The 17915-nt window shown below is 43.7% G+C and overlaps 1 protein-coding gene across 3 annotated transcripts in view; it reads left to right on the top strand.

Annotated features, from left to right (window-relative positions):
* Nucleotides 1–17915, top strand: part of PTPRR (protein tyrosine phosphatase receptor type R) — a 247635-nt gene that overhangs the window by 113711 nt on the left and 116009 nt on the right. For all 3 annotated transcript variants that reach the window (XM_038756286.1, XM_038756285.1, XM_038756287.1), the window contains 2 exons: nucleotides 6394–6549; nucleotides 13059–13169. In XM_038756286.1, the coding sequence (XP_038612214.1) occupies nucleotides 6394–6549; nucleotides 13059–13169 (267 nt within the window). The remainder of the gene's footprint in view (nucleotides 1–6393; nucleotides 6550–13058; nucleotides 13170–17915) is intronic.

Here is a 17915-nt window from a genome sequence, read left to right as displayed (position 1 = left end):
CCTTTTAGACTGTGAGCCCACTGTTGGGTAGGGACTGTCTCTATATGTTGCCAATTTGTACTTCCCAAGCGCTTAGTACAGTGCTCTGCACATGGTAAGCGCTCAATAAATACAATTGATGATGATGATGATGACGATGATACAAGCAAATTGAGTTGGACACAGTCCCTGTCTCATGCGGGGCTCACAGTCTCAATCCCCATTTTACAAATGAGGTAACTGAGGGCCAGGGAAGTGAAGCGACTTGCCCAAGGTCACACAGCAGGCAAGTGGAGGAGCCGGGATTAGAACCCGTGACCTTCTAACTCCCAGGCCCGGGCTCTAGCGACTACGCCATGCTGCTTTGCACCATAGCGGGGACTGGCCAGAGAGTGTGGATGGTTCGTAACAAACAATCACTACTACTGGAAAAACAACTTGATCTCATGCCAGACTAGCCCCTTCTCCTATTCCTAAAGTCCTGTTGGTGACTCAAGATAATAATAACGATCCTAGTATTTGTTAAGCGCTTCCTCTGTGTCAAGCGCTGGGACTCACAGTCTAAATAAGAGGAAGAACAGGAATTGAAACCCCATTTTATGGTTGAGGAATGGCAGATGAGCCTCAGCGTTTTGATCTGAGTCACTGTCACTCTCCATGTTCTCACTCCTGAGATCCATATCTTCATTCGTTCATTCAAGTGTATTTATTGAGCGCTTACAGTGTGCAGAGCACTGTACTAAGCGCTTGGGAAAGTACAATACAGCAATAAAGAGAGACAATCTCTGCCCACAATGCCATGAAACCAGCTCCAGTGGGCAGCGATCATGTGTACCACCTCAATTGTATCCTACTTTCCCAAGCACTTAGTACAGTGCTCTGCACACAGCAAGCACACAATTACAGTATTTAGTAATTGCTTAATAAATACTGATGATGATGATGATGTCGATGTTATCAGCTCCAGGGGGCAGGGAACACATCTGCCACCTCTATTTTCTCATACTCTCTCAAACATGACAGTGCTCTGCATACGGTAAGCACACAATAAATACCAATGATTGTTTGATTGATTACAGGGAAATCCAAGGCTGGAACCCAGATCTCTTGATTCAAGCAGTATTCTAAACGTAGATGTTAAGCACTTAGCACAGTGCTCTGCACACAGTAAGCATTCAGTAAATATGATTGAATGAATATGTACATATAATATATATTTATAATTATATAGAATACATATGTGAATGCTTCAATGCATCCGCCAAGCTCGCTCTCTTCCTCCCTTCAAGGCCCTACTGAGAGCTCGCCTTCTCCAGGAGGCCTTCCTAGACTGAACCCCTTCCTTCCTCTCCCCCTCATCCCCCTCTCAATCCCCCCCATCTTACCTCCTTCCCTTCCCCACAGCACCTGTAGATATGTATATCTGTTTGTACATATTTGTTACTCTATTTATTTATTTTACTTGTACATATCTATTCTATTTATTTTATTTTGTTAGTATGTTTGGTTTTGTTCTCTGTCTCCCCCTTTTAGACTGTGAGCCCATTGTTGGGTAGGGACTGTCTCTATATGTTGCCAACTTGTACTTCCCAAGCGCTTAGTACAGTGCTCTGCACACACTAAGCGCTCAATAAATATGATTGATGATGGTGATCCATGGATAAGTACTTCCCAATCAATCAATCATATTTATTGAGCACCTTGTCTTGTCTTATACTGTTGACTCAATGGCCACATCTCTCCCAGAACATCCCACCTCCATCTGCAGTGGATCCATGGAGTTTCCTTGGTAAAAATATGGAGCGTACACTACAGTAGAGTTGGCAGACTTGATCCCTGCCCACAAGGAGGGAAGGACCACGGCTTAGTGTAAAGCACATGGGCTTGGGCGTCAGAGGTTGTGAGTTCTAATCCTGACTCTGCCACTTGTCAGACTTTTGGGCAAGTCACTTCACTTCTCTGTGCCTGTTACCTCATTTGTAAAATGGGGATTTAAGACTGTGAGCCCCACGTGAGACAACCTGATTGCCTCGTATCTACCCCGGCGCTTAGCAGATAGTAAGCACTTAACAAATACCATTATTATTATTAAGGATCTTGTAGTCTACCCTGGGAGACTATAATCCCAGGGACACTCTAAAATGCACCATCTTTGAAGTCATAGGACTGACCATAACACAGTAACGAGAAGTGGCAGAAAGAAATGAGGTAAGACTCATAAGAATCAACAAACTCAGTGGATAATTAAAGACCGGTGGAGAAGGATATTTAAAGCAGTGGGTTTGAGTAGAACCAGTGTGGCTTAGGAGAAGGAGCACAGTCCTGAGAGTCAGAGGATGTGGGTTCTGATTCCGGCTCTGCCCCTTGTCTGCCGTGGGACCTTGGGCAAGTCACTTAACTTCTCTGTGCCTCGGTTACCTCACCTGTAAAATAGGAATTAAGACTGTGAGCCATATTTAGGATAAGGACTATGTCCATCCAACCCGATTATCTTGTTTCTTCCCCAGGACTTAGTACAGTGCCCGGCACGTATTAAACTAATACCATAAAAACAAATACAGGTTTGGGAGTCAAAAGACCTGGGTTTTAGTTTTGGCTCTGGCATTTGTCTGCCATATGACATTGGGCAGGTCACTTAACTTCTCTGTGCCTAAATTTCCTCAGCTGTGAACCCACTATAGGACAGCAAATGTTTCTGACCTCAATATCTTATAACGACCCCAGCTGACTCTACTGTACAGTTCCTGGAACATAGTAAGCACTTAACAATAGCTTCAAATATTCCCTTACTGAAAATGTGGTCTTACTGTACCCTGGGAAATTAATTAATCCATATCAGTCCCCGGCCACAGACAACTGATCCAAATCTGGTTTGTCTTAAAGCCTTGCTGGGGTTCTTCCTCAATCGCAGAATAAGACATTTGCTTCTCTCTCTGGGAGCTTAAGATTTTGCCATTTGGATAAATTACTGTTTGGCTTTTCATCAGGGTCTTTTGGAGATGCACCATTAGGTCAGAACTGTGGAGTACTAAGCCAACAACTGGAACTTGAGTGATCTAAAAAAAAAAGCAACTGAGAAATATTTCATTTGCATCGAGAGAGCAGCTTACTCAACCTGGAGTGGATGGCCTGCTCTATTTTATTTTTCACAGTGAACCTTACCATTTTCATCGAGGGAGGGGGGCCTGTGAAAGCAGGGTGTTGGGAAGCAAATAAGTCAGGATACCCTTCTCAGAAAGGAATTCAGATCTCTGCAGGGGTAATTTTCAGTGCACATTATAGGGTGAAGGGGTGACAGCTCTCTTTCTTGCAGGAAGAATAAACAGGAATATTTGTTTGTTTTTTCCACCCAGCACTTTCCAGAAACATGGTTTCTCCTTTTTGGACAGCTATGGTTATTTTTAATATATGCCTCAGACATCTTGAGTCATGCCACACAGAGCTAGCACTAATGGTACACAGTATGTACTCATCACTAGCTGTTTCCTGCGGGGTATTTCTGCTCTCAAACAAGGAAGTATTAGTCTCCTGACTGCTAGTGTTCCATTAATATTACTCTTCTCTCAAGTGTGGGCTGATTCCCAAGGAATGGGATGAACCATTTCCAGAGAAATGAATATCTAGTGGGTTAGCTCTCTAAACATCCAAAGGGATAAAACCTCCAAAGCAATTCTTTGGAAGAGGATGTAAAGACAGACGATCCATAACAAGGCAGTTATCATTTTCTCTTTCCCTTGGAGTGGGCGTTTTCTTCAGGATGAAAAGCATACTTTCTCAGATCCATTTGACTTGGGTTTTCTGCCTGAAAAATTGGCACATTAACGAAGGAAGCAGGGAGAGTGTGTGTGTGTGGCAGAAAGTGTCAGAAACAGGTAGACACGCAGAAGCAGTGTCCTTTGCTTATATCCCTAAATATGTTGGCAGGAGAAAAGTTTTATCTCAATCACCCACCTAAGATCATCTTCACCAACCTAAGGGTCTAGAGAAAATACGGTCAACTTTGGGATTCAATCTATGTATGTGTTTATAAAATATATATATAGATAAATAAAAATGTATCAAATCGATATGCATGTATGTATAAGAAATACCATAACAAATACCATAGTTGTGCATATATAAAATTATTAGTAAAGTATTTTATATTAAATTATCGATATTAATATTAATAATTAAAGTGCTTAATAATTAGAGCACTTATATAATGAATTATTATTAAATTATTTTATATTGAATTATTAATATTAATATTAATGATTAAGCACTTAAATTATTTAGCACTTTCCCACGAATTCTGCCACATGCAGCCACCCAGCTCCCTGCCACTGTAAGGAGGAACTGTTCTAAGCACTGTGGTAGCTGCAAACAAGTTGGGCTGGGCACAGTCCCTGTCCCACCCGGGGCTCACAGTCTCAATCCCCATTTTACAGATGAGGTAACTGAGGAAAAGGGAAGTGAAGCGACTTGCCCGAGGTCACACAGCAGACAAGTGGCAGAGCCGGAATTAGAATCCATGACCTTCTGAATCCCGGGCCCCTGTTCTATCCGTTACACCATGCTGTGTCACTGTGCCTATTTATTGTCAGATAGTACTCGCCCGAGTGTGTAATCATCAATCATCATCAATCGTATTTATTGAGTGCTTACTGTGTGCAGAGCACTGTACTAAGCGCTTGGGAAGTACAAGTTGGCAACATCTAGAGACAGTCCCTACTCAACAGTGGGCTCACAGTCTAAAAGGGGGAGACAGAGAACAAAACCAAACGCACTAGCAAAATAAAATAAATAGAATAGATATGTACAAGTAAAGTGAATAAATAAATAGCTTAATACAGTGCTCTGCATACAGTAAGCACTAAGTAAATACGATTCCCTGAGTGACTGACTTTTCGGTCGCTGTGCTTCCTTGCCCCGAGCGGCCTAGTTCTGGCCTTCTTGGCTTAAGTTGGAAGCCTGGCTGACAGTAAATGAAGCAGAGAGCAGGGCCAACTCAATGGCATGGAACTAGCATGGCGTAGTAGATAGAGCCAGTACCTGGGAATCAGAAGGTCAGGGGTTCTAGTCTGCTGGGTGACCTTGGGCTAGTCACTTCACTTCTCTGTGCCTCAGTTGCCTCATCAGTTCATGAGACAGTGAACCCCACGAGGGACAGGGACCGTGTCCAACCCAATTCGCTTGTATCCCCCCCGACAGTAAGTGCTTAACAGATACCACAATTATTATTATTCTCAGAAACCACTCAGAGGGCGCATCCCGTGAGCAACAGCCTGTAAAAAGTCCTTTCAGCTGATGGAATACGATCAAAGAAGGTCTCCTGGAGGTGAACCGTTTCCCGGTCCTCCATATTTTAGTTTTTCTCCGGCACCGCTTTGCTTCCTCTGCCTCTTGTCTTCTCCCCAAGCCCTTCCCTTTTGCCCGGAGCACCAGAATATGTAGAGTTGGCCCCAGCCTTGCAATGGGCCACAGAGGAGGCAGGGTGGAGGAAAAATCAGAGCAGATAAGGACCCTGAGCTGAAAGGAGGCAGGCAGAGCCAGGCAGAACGTGGCTCCCACAGCTGCTAGGCCTGAGACAGAAATTCTGCAGGGAAAACTACCGGCGGTGAAAACCTAGACAGATGAAAGTCAGCCAATCTCTATAAATTATGAGGAATGCATTAGTCGCAAATCCCCCTTGGTTTGATTGAAAGTAATCCCGCTTCCATTCTGACATTCAACAAATACATTTGGGATATTAAAAAGCAAAACAAACGAGCATTAGTTTTGCTAAGAAGTAGTAACAGGACTAATTTATTCTGCTATGAAATCACCTGAGGGGTGGCTATGTGAGTATATGTGAGAGAGAGAGTGTGTGTGTGTTTGGGTGTACTATCCTCACAACTTTGCCTAAGATTGTATAATTACTGGAGAGTGTTTGGCAAAATGACAAAAAAAAAATTGAGGCATCACTTTTCACCACTGAAAGGCCACGTTTGAAGGTGGAAGGAGCGTTTAAGGTTAAATGGGTCAATTATTAGTAAGGGAAAGATTGAGTAGATATAACATTTGATTTACTGCTTATTTAGTATTTACCTCCCCATAAATTATTGGAATCCATGGGTCAGATATTTTTAATGGTGCCATCTGCACGAACCACCTGAGAGCACAGGATCAGCAAAATAGAGTACAAATTAAAATTAATGAAACAACTAGCAGCAGCAGGGAAAAAGCAAAGGGTAATATAAAAATACAAGGCCTCGGGTGCCACCCTTGGAAGTATGCCAGTGGAAAATCTAGGTTTTTGAGGAATGTTATGTTACATGAGTTGGAAGACAGCCATGCCCTCTGTATCTGGTCAAAATGTTTTTTTTTTTTAGAAAAAAGGCTAAGACAATTCCAAAATTGTTAAAAATATTTCCATGTCTCTAACTTTCCTAGGGGAAGAAGAATAGTGTTGAACTCTTTGTGTCGCCAGCAAACAGAAAAGCAGGAACTTTTGAAGCTCTGTCATCGGAAGAGGTGTTGCAATCTCTTGACATTAATGTTTTGCATCACAGTTTACTTCAGTTTGGAATTACAGAAGTCTCCCCTGAGGTATGTGTTTGCTTGTATAATATCATCAAAATTTGCACGCACAGTATAATTCAGTATGGACATTAAAAAGATACTTTTTCTCCTAAATATCCCTGCGTGATGCCACCCTCCCAATAGCTAGGAATATTTTTATAGCATTTGTTAAGTGCTTACTATGAGCCAGGTACCGGGATAGTTACAAGCTAATCAGGTTGGACATAGTCCATGTCCTAAATGGGGCTCACAGTCTTAATCCCCATTTTGTAGATGAGGTAACTGAGGCACAGAGAAACAAAGTGACTTACCCAAGGTCACACAGCAGACAAATATCCATGCTTGGATTAGAACCCATGCCCTTCTGACTCCGAGGCCTGATAGGGCGGTTAGGAGAAATAGGAGAAATGGGATCTTAGTAAGGGAAGGCCCTCCTGGAGGAGCTCTAATTTTCATTAATCTGGATGCAATAGACTGTACCCCAATATAGACTATAGAGTAGGAGGAGAGAGGATGATTGCATGCCTTAAAGCTACATTGAAGAGCTTCCACTTGATGCTGAGAGGACTGGGGTAACGGCTTACTTTTTTTTAGGAGTGATGAGATAGGAAATGCCAGAGCCAAGACTAAAACCCAGGTCTTTTGACCCAGACCTGTATTTGTTTTTATGGTATTAGTTTAATATGTGCCGGGCACTGTCCTCAATCCTGGGGTAGAAACAAGATAATCGGGTTGGATGGACATATTCCTTGTCCCAGTGAAATGTAAACTGGAAAGGAGAGATTACTGGAGGAAACAAGAAGGCTGATGCATTAGTCAGATTGGAATATGTCGAGGGTCTTGACCATCTTGACAACCATTTAGATGGGGAATAAAGGGTAAATCCTGGCAATTTCCTTAAAAAAAAACAACAACAGGATTTGGTCAAAGACTGAATGTGAATTTTGGAAGAGAAAGAGCAGCAAAGATAAGGCCAGGAGTGGGGATCTCTAAGGCAAAGAGGATGGTGGTATTGTGAGCTGTGATGGGTAATTTAGGTAGAGAAGAGACTTAAACAGGGAAGACGAGACCCTATCGAGCTTGAAGCGACAGTATAGACATGTCTGGGAGGCAGGAGGCCTGGAAAATTACAGGGAAGGCTAGCGGTTCAAGCTAGGAAAATTTGGGACTCAATTCACAGACAGGTGGCAGTTGAAGCTGTGGGAGCGAATAAGCTTTCCAGGAAAGTGAGTGTAAAGTAAGAAAAGGACCCAAAGCAGTCTTGAGATATACTCACAGTTAAGGGGTGGAAGACTGAGGAAGAGCAAACAAAAAAGACCGAGAAGGACAGTGTCTGCACACAGTAAGCGCTCAATAAATACAGTTGAATGAATGAACAATCTCTAGACTCTAAACCTGTGGAAAGGGAACATGTCCACTTACTCTGTTGTATTGTTTTCCCCAAAGTGCTTAGTATGGTGCTCTTCCCAGAATAAGCACTCAATTAATACCATTGATTGATTGATTGATTGATCGGCCAGAGATGTAAGAGGAGAACCAGGAGAGAAGCAGGTCAGTAAAACAAGGTTAGGTAGTGTTTCCAGGAGAAGGGAAAGGTTCACAGCGTCAAAAACAGCTGAGTGATGAGAAGAATTAGAGTACAGTCTGTTCAGAGAGCAAGACAGGCCAAAGAGTTCAGAGGTCCGACATCTCCCAGGTGACACGGGTTTAGGGTGGAGAAATTCCCTCTCACCGATGCAAGTACAGTGACTATCCAATAGGTAGGACCGTTCCTAAATCTTCAGTTCCATCCTTCCTCGCCCACCTGTGACACTGCTCCCTAGCTTAGCTAGTCAGTTAATCATATTTACTGAGCGCTTACTGTGTGAAGAGCACTGTATTAAGCGCTTGGGAGAACACAATAGAATAAACAGACACATTCCCTGCCCACCACAAGCTTACGGTCTAGAGGATGAGCTTAGCTTTGCAAACCAATGTTCTTGGGATTCATCCTTTGTGAGTACGTGGCAGGAGTACCCTCAAGCCGCGATGGATGCTGTGATCTTTCTAGCGTCATATTTGGGAGCATACACAGCCTCTTCCGGGCAGCCTACCCTTTTAGGGTTCCTCTTTGGTCCGGGCCTATTTTCCCATCGGCTGCTGTGTCCTTGTGACTCCTTCTTTCCCTGGGGAAGAAAGCCCACTGAGATAGTGGCCCACCTCAGCTCCATATAATAAGAATAATAACAATGATGGTATTTGTTAAGTGTTAAGCACTGTTCTAAGCTCTGGGGTAGATACAAGGTAATCAAATTGTCCCACGTGGGGTTCACAGTCTTAATCCCCATTTCACAGAAGAGGTAATTGAGGCACACAGAAGTGAAGTGACTTGCCTAGGGCCATAGAGCAGACAAGTGACAGAGTCAGGATTAGAACCCATGACCGTCTGTCCCAGGCCCAGGCTCTATCCATTTGGCCACCACAAGCAATCTGTTGGCTCTATCTCTCCTTCCCCCAGGCCTAGTGGGACGGAACCTGTTAGAACTCACTATTACTACTACTACTAATAGTTATTCTGGTTTTTGTTAAGTATTTACTACATGCCAGGCACAGTTCTAAACACTGTGGTAGATCCAAGTAAACCAGATTGAACACAGTCTCTGTCCCACAGAGGGCTCACAGTCTTAATCCCCGTTTTACAGATGAGGGAACTGAGGCACAGAGAAGTTAAGTCACTCGCTCAAGGTCACACAGCAGCCACATGGCAGAGTCAGGATTAGAATACATGACCCTGTGACCCCCAGGCCTGTGTTCTGTCGACCAGGCTACGCTGCTTCACCAGACTGGGAGCTTGCTATAGGCAGGAAATGTGTCTGCTAATTGTTTTATTGTATGCTCCCAAGCCCTGAGTACAGTGCTCTGAAGCAGCGTGGCTCAGTGGAAAGAGCTCGGGCTTTGGAGTCAGAGGTTGTGGGTTCGAATGCCGGCTCCACCACATGTCTGCTGTGTGACCTTAGGCAAGTTACTTAACTTCTCTGAGCCTCAGTTACCTCATCTGTAAAATGGGGATTAAGAATGTGAGCCCCATGTGGGACAACCTGATCACCTTGTATCCCCCCAGCACTTAGAACAGTGCTTTGCAATAGTAAGCGCTTAATAAATGCCATTATTATTATTATTATTATTATTATAGTAAGTGCTCAATAAATACCATTGATTTATTGACTGACTGAAGTGACTAGACACTGGCCCTTTCCAGCCATCTGGGAATATCACAGTTTATACTAGGGAAACCAAATCTCTCAAACAATGGCAATCTAAAGTCATTAGTTTAGCCTGTTCGGATGATAGAGAGTGTGATCTAGTGGATAGAGCACCAGACTGGGAGTCGTGGACCTGGATTCTAATTCTGACTCTGCCACTTGCCTGCTGTGTGATTTTGGGCAAGTAGCTTAACTTCTCTGTGCCAGTTTCCATAGCTGTGAAATAAGGATTAAAGAGCTGTTCTCTCTTCCCCTTAGACTGTGAGCCACATGTGGGATAGGGACCCTGTCTGATCTGATTGTGTCTACCCCAGTGCTTAGCCGAATGGTGGCCCAGAGTAAGGGCCTAACAGATATCCTAATTTGTTATTGAGATGATCTCAAAAGACATATCTTCCCTGGAAAAGTGAGAGGACGCTTTCAACGGAATAAGGTATCGGGAGACTCACTGCAAACCCCTCATTTGCTTGATAAATCACTCCTAGGTAGGAGGCATCTTTAATAGAAACTCGACAGTTTCCTGAAAGGAGAAAAACTCTAGTTTTCTGAAGACTCCTAAGACCTCATAAAAATAATGCGTTATGGGAGAAGGGAAGCGATTGACTTCGGTAAATGGAAGTAACATGGTCAGGGATTTAGACTGTGCACGTCCCCTTTTAGACTGTGAGCCCACTGTTGGGTAGGGACTGTCTCTAAATGTTGCCAACTTGTACTTCCCAAGCGCTTAGTACAGTGCTCTGCACACAGTAAGCGCTCAATAAATACGATTGATTGATTGATTGATTGATGTGGTACAGAGATTAGGTCCGACCTGATTCTCTTGGATCTACCACAGTGCTTAGGACAGTGCTTAGAACCATACTAAGCATGTAACAAACACCACAATTATTACTGTGAATGAAATTGAATGCAAGAACAATGCCAGACACACAAGGAGTAAAATCTTCCTCTTGGGAACTGGTTCAAATTAAGATACCGGCCTAATAATAACTATAATAATTGTGGTATCTGGGAAGTGCCAATTAAAGTGCTTAATACAGTGCTCTGCTTGTAGTAAGAGCTCAATAAATGCAATTGATAGCTGGAAGCCATGTGCTAAGCTCTCTGGTAAATGCAAGATAATCAGGTAGGACGCAATGCTTATCTCCCAAGGGGCTCACGGTCTAAGGAGGTGGGAGAACGGGTATCCCCATTTTACAGATGAAGCAACCGAGGCCCCAGGCCACACAGCAAGCAACTGGATTTAGAACCCAGTTCCATTGATTCTCAGGCCTTTTCTCTTTCCACGAGACGACATGGCTTCTCAAGATAGCCTAAGCAACCTGATGGGCCTCCCACAGGTAGAGCCTTTACTTCCTGGACTTTTAACGATAAGCTTGACAGTTCACTGACCCACCCTTATCAGTCCTCCTGGATTTCTGTACAAGCCCAGCGGCGCTGAGTTGTTCGGTGAGTCAGAAGGAAATTTATCAGGGAAGCGGAGTGACTCAGTTCTCCCGGACGAGAACATCTGTCTGCCTCCCCGAGGGGGAGTGTAGGTACGTGTTTGCAACCAAAAGGGCATCAGGTTCAGAGAAACAGGTACAAATGGAGCATATTCTAGAACGTGTGGGATTTGAGCAGAATAGAGGGATGAGCTAGGACTCAGGCAGGATAATTATCCCTCTTAGGTATTTCAATATTCCAAAACTGGTGAATAAGTATGGGCTATGAGGTCAAAGGTCGTGGTTTATTTGTCTCTAAAGATCCATCCCCAAAGAGCACTTAGTTTCCTGCTAGAACTTGCTTGAAGCCAGAGAATTCCTGGGGCTGCTGAGATATGGGGAGATTACGTTACCTCTGCCCAAGTAATCGGATGAGACAAGCAACCCATTGAACCTTATGATCCTTTTCGCATCCGTCTCACAAACCACAAACTTTTCACCGAATCTCTCTATGCTCGCCGGTGTGCTCCTTTCTCTGCATGCTTAGATTGCTAAATATTCATTATAGAGTTAATCCACACATTTGCCTCCCATACGGTAGCTAAATGATTATCTGCCTTTTGCTGACCTGTTTTACTTTCCTGACTCGAGTCATCATCATGCTTCTGAATCAAAATGCCACACACTTTAACACTGTTGAGAAAGATTTAATAACGTGTCGTTTCTGAATGTTGTTGAGGGCTTGTTGTTTTTTTGTAATGGACTATACAATTACAGGGACAAAGTCCAAGAGATAGTTTCACTGACATCACCGTTGCACATTTCCACCTGCACGGTTGTTTAGCCCATATACCTTGCTCTTTTTAGGGTCTATAAATATCCAATTTTTTCCCTCAATAGCCTGAGTGCTGTTGTTTTATCAACCGTTTCTGTGCATTTTCCGAGTGTGAGATCACTTAAATATGTAGATACAACTGGACTGTCAAAAGACCCAGTTAGCCTTTAGAATTTCCCAAATCTCCATTCAGGGAATCCTAAACCCCACAGATCCTTTCCAAGACACGATCCCAATCCATAGAAATTACAAAGGACGATTCCCATTCTCTACAGATTCAATTAAATCGTCAGTCAAAGCGAAATAAACCTTTTGTTTTCTTATTTTATTCTTCAGCTAGCTGTCCCTGCTGCTTAAGAAATGTCTCAGTGCTGAGGTTTTGATCAGGATCCGATCTAATTAATTCTGTCTCTACCCCAGCCCTGGGTTCAGTGCTTGGCACACAGTAAGTGCTTAATAAATATCACCGATCACCAGGATGAGGATGAGTTTAGCCCCATGGATTTTTTCGCAAGACCATGGAGACGATCCTGTCAGTTTCTCGGTTGATTAATGCAACGTGAGATTTTGTTTGCGCCTGTTTCACTTTTGGTTAAAGGTGGAGAGCACTGTGACAGTACGTAAACTCGGGTGTAGGTGTTGTGGGAGGAGATTCGCAGCCGACGAAAGAGGTTGTGGGAGCGATTCACTCAGCTCGCGGAATGTAACTCTCTTACCTGATGGACCAGGTAGCTACCCAGAAGGGGCCTGAACAGTGTTGATTTAGGCTAAACCAGACCACCATCTATGGGAGAAGATTGCTCCAGCACTTATTCCGAAGATTTCCAGCCATCTAAAAACGTTTCAGAATTATTCTAGCAAGCATATGTACCAGCCTGTTTGCTTAATTTTGGTTTGGGTGCTCTGGCAGCAGTGAATGCAAGGGTTCCACACTCCACAGTATGGAATAAAGCTAAAAATATGCTTAGTGCTTGATTCGAATGCTAATCTACCAAGTCTTTTGCGTAACTCCGGGATTTTTATTTTGTTTTAAAGACAAATGTCTTACAAGGGCAGCATGAAGCGGATAAAATCTGGAGGAAAGAAGGATTCTATGCTGTTGTCATATTCTTCAGCATCTTTGTTATTATAGTTACATGCTTGATGGTAAGTTTCTTTCTTTTCATTTTTCATCATTTGATCAGACTTCTGATTTTATAAGAATAACAGCCTGGACATAAGAAATGAAATGAAATGGGAAAAAGCTGAATGGCAAAGATAGAACTTTATTTCATTGCAATGTTTTCCTGTGATGTTTAGAATATTTCCTATTTGACAGCTAAGAGATTACTAAAGGGAAAGCCCCCCAGAATAGCAAATGCCTAACTAAGTAATAAAGGTCGGAATTGCGATGAAGGCTTCATGTAACTTGATCAAACCCGAGAGGGAATTCTTAGAAAATGGTTTTTCAGAGGTCAGAGAAGACCTCAATGTGATTATAAACCTATGGGCACACTTCCGGCTGGCTTTATTTCTTCTTTCACAGAATTGTTGTGAAACACACATAAAAGGAGTGTGTCTGAGTGAGCGATGGCAGGCTCCTCTAATTGTAATTAGATGGCAACTCTTGCCACCAAATACCAGTTGATTCTGATTTTATAGAAATCTGTGAGACACTGCCTTGAAGATAGTAGAGGGACACTGTTTGAATCTAAGCTGCACATTGAAAGCCCCTGATTTTTATGGGAAATTGCAAAGCGCAGGTTTGATGAAAATTTAGGTTCAGGTCAAGACATGCTATCAATCGACATTGCTGATTGACTACTCTTGCTGATGACCAAGGTTAAACTGATCTTATGTCTTCCTCTTGTCGTGATCTCATTAAGTGAATGCAATTTGAACTCACTTAGACTTCTCTGAGCATTGGCAGTGGTAACTGAAAGGGTTCTTTCAAGTGACTTTTGTGCTTATAAATTTCAGGGGCTTCATCCTCCACCATGAAGTTTGTGATTGTGTTTTTTATTAGTGTCCCTGCTTTTTTTCTTAGAAGGCACAAAAGCTCTGCACTTGGCTTATGCCTGGCCCCCCCAGTGTTCCCAGCAAGATTCAGAGGTTTTTAACTTCTGCTCCGTTCCCTCTACTGGATAGAGTTTTTCAATTCCGATTTGGTAAAAATACTAAGTGAGGGGAGGCTATCTTGAAAAATACAACATCTCCCTTCCCCCCAACCAACTTTGATTGCAAGTGATTAATTTTTGGAGTGACTAACTAAACTAGTATTTTATGTCCATTAAAAGCAGCTATAATTGACTTGTCAATCAAAAAATGGTATTTATTGAGCCCTTAATGTGCGCAGAGGACTGTACTAAGTGATTGGGAGAGTACAGTGTAACATAGTTGGCTGACATGATCCCTACCCACAAGGAGATTTCGGTCTAGAAGGGGAGACAGTCATTAAATTAAGGGTATGTACGTGGGACTGAAGGTGGAGGGAATAGCAAATGCTCAAAGGGACCAGATCCAAATGCATAGATGATGCGAAACTTTGCTAAAATCCGCTTTTTCCCCTCCATCCAAACTGCTACTACACTGATCCAAATATTTATATCATGCCTTGACTATTGAATCAGCCTCCTCACTGATCTCCCTGCCTCCTGCCTCTCCCAACTCTGGTCCCTACTTCCTTCTGCTGAACAGATCATTTTTTCTTAAAAGACATTCAGTCCAAGCCCCCTCCCCACCCCACACTCATCAAGAACTTCCAGTGATTACCCATCCACCCCACTTCCACTTAGAAACTCCTCACTATCAGCACTCAGTCAGGTTGTCCCTTCCTACTTTACCTCATTTATCTCCCAGCCTAGCACACAAATTTCACTCCTCTAGTGCCAGCTTCCTCACTGTGCCCTATCATCTAGCTTGCTGCTAATCACTTCTTATATGTCCTCCCTCTTGGCCTGGAACCCTCTGCCCCTCTTTATACACCAGACGACCACTGTCCCCACCTTAGAAAACCTTAGTAAGTTCACATCTCCTCCAAGAGGCCTTTTCCACTTAAGCCCTCTTTTCCCCAACTCCCTCTCCCTTCTGCATCATCCGTTCACTTGGATCTCTGCCATCTGGGCACTTGGTATTCGCCCCACCCTCAGTCCCACACACATCTATAAATTATTTATATTAATGTCTGTATCCCCCTGTATATTTAAGCTTGTTGGGAGCAGAGAACATATCTACCATCTCATCATCATCATCAATCGTATTTATTGAGCACTTACTATGTGCAGAGCACTGTACTAAGCGCTTGGGAAGTACAGATTGGCAACATATAGAGACAGTCCCTACCCAACAGTGGGCTCACAGTCTAAAAGGGGGGAGACAGAGAACAAAACCAAACATACTAACAAAATCAAATAAATAGAATAGATATGTACAAGTAAAATAAATAAATAAATAGAGTAATAAATATGTACAAACATATATACATATATACAGGTGCTGTGGGGAAGGGAAGGAGGTAAGATGGGGGGATGGAGGGGGGACGAGGGGAGAGGAAGGAAGGGGCTCAGTCTGGGAAGGCCTCTTGGAGGAGGTGAGCTCTCAGTAGGGCCTTGTACTCCTCCAAGCACCTAGTATAGCACTCTGCACAGTAAGCATTTAATAAATACCATTGACTGATTGATTGAATGATTGATTGATTGACGGGGCATAGGGAAAGTCCTCTTGGAGGACATAATAACAATGGTGGTATTTGTTAAGCGCTTACTATGTGCCAAGCACTGTTCTAAGCACTGGGGGGGATAGAAGGTGATCGTGGTTGTCCCACGTGGGGCTCACAGTCTGAATCCCCATTTTACAGATGAGGGAACTGAGGCCCAGAGAAGTTAAGTGACTTGCCCAAGGGCACACAGCTGACAAGGGGCAGAGCCGGGATTTGAACCCATGACTTCTGACTCCCAAGCCCGTGCTCTTTCCATTGAGCCACGCTGCTTCTCTGGGATTTTAATAAGATGGGATTTTAATGACTTTAAATATAGAGAAAGTGATGATCTATCAGATAGGAAGGGGGAAGGAGTGCCAGGACAGAGGAAAGATGTGGACAAGAGGTTGGCAGCAAGATAGTTGAAATCGAGGTACAGAGTGAGTAGGTTGGCATTACAACAGTGAAGTGCGCAGGTTGTGTTGTAAGAAATAAGGGAGGTGAGGTAGGAGGAAAGCAGCATTCCCTAAAGGATAGACTGTGGGCCCGGGAGTCATAAGGACCTGGGTTCTAATCCTGGCTCCACCACTTGTCTGCTGTGTGACACTGGGCTGTGTGACACTTAGCTTCTCTGTGCCTCAGTTATCTCATTTGTAAAGTGGGGATTGAGACTGTGAGCCCTATGTGGAACAGGGACTGTGTCCAACCGGATAAGCTTGTATCTACCCAAGATCTTAATATAGCACCCGGCACATAATAAGTGCTAAACAAATACCATTAAAAAAAGGAGTGGGCAAGGTAATTGAGTGTTTTAAAGCCGATGGTAAGGAGTTTCTGTTTGCTGTGTAGTGGATGGGCAACCACTGGCAGTTGCTGAAGAGTGGGGAGACTTGGATCAGACGTTTTTGAGGAAATAAGTTCCGGGCAACAAAGTGAAGTATGGACTCAAGTGGGGAGAGACAGGAGGCAGGGAGGCTAACGAAGAGGCTGACACACTCTTTGTACCCTTTCTACTCTTTAGTCATCCCACCCTCAGCCCCACTGTCAGAACATAGGAGGTAGGGGAGGAGCCTGCAAAAGAAATTGAGAAGGAGCAGTCAGAGGGATAGGAGGAGAACTAGGGAGAGGATGGTGTCAGTGAAGCCAAAATAAAATAATGTTTCAAGGAGAAAGTGGCAAAGGAAGCCGAGAGGTTGAGGAGGATTAGGATGCAATAGAAGCCGTTGGATCTGGCAAGAAGAGGGTGATTGGTGACCTTAGAGAAGATCATTCCCATGGAGCGAACCAGATTGGAGGGGGTCGAGGAAAGAATTAGAGAAGCAGAAGTTGAGGCAATGGGGAAAGGTAACTCACTGGAGAAGTTTGGAGAGGAAAGGTTAGAGGAAGATGGGTTGAAAGCCGGAGGGATCCATGGGGAAAAGGGAGTTTGCTTTTTTGTGGGGGATTAGGGATATCCAAATTGTACTTTCCACGCACTTAGTACAGTGCTCTGCCCACAGTAAGCACTCAATAAATATAATTGAGTGAATGAATGAAAGCATGTTTGAAGATATTGGGGGAAGAAGTCATAGGAAAGCGAATGGTTGAAGATGGTGGTCAGGGAGGGAAAGAAGGAGAGGGCATGTGTTTTTATAAGACATGAAAGGATTGGGGTCAGAGGTGAAGGTGGAGGGGGTAGATTTCGTGAGGAGGCTGGAGCTCTTTTCTTGAGATACATCTGGGAAATACAGGAAAGTCAAAGAAGGAGCAGGAGGAGGGAGAGACTGGAGAGGAGCAGGGGAGATTTTAGGGAGATCACGCCTGACGGTTTCAATTGTATCAATAAAATTCATCATCAGGCTAGTAGGGGCCAGAGATGGGGTGGGAGGAGGCCCAGTGGTTTAAGGCGGGAGTTAAACATCTGAAACAGCTGGAGAGGACATTGGGCAGTCAGTCAAAAAGGATGGAGAAATAATATTGCCAGGCAGAGGAGAGGAAATACCTGTGGAGATGTTCCAAGGCTGCAGGTTGTGGTATGAGATTGACGGAGGAACAGGGGAACGAGGGAGTAGGGTTGAGTGGAGAGGATGGTGTTGATTTGAGAGTTAAGAGAAAAAAGTTTGGGTACGGAGAAAAAATGGAGCATGATGACTTTGTAAAATTAAAGGAGAGTCAAAAGATTGGTGGTCTCTGTGGGGGAATAGGACAGACTTGTGGGGAGTGGCTATTTGGAAGAG

This window comes from Tachyglossus aculeatus, chromosome 14, assembly GCF_015852505.1.
Source record: "Tachyglossus aculeatus isolate mTacAcu1 chromosome 14, mTacAcu1.pri, whole genome shotgun sequence".
Lineage (NCBI taxonomy): Eukaryota > Metazoa > Chordata > Mammalia > Monotremata > Tachyglossidae > Tachyglossus > Tachyglossus aculeatus.
This window is presented reverse-complemented; position numbering and strand designations above follow the sequence as displayed.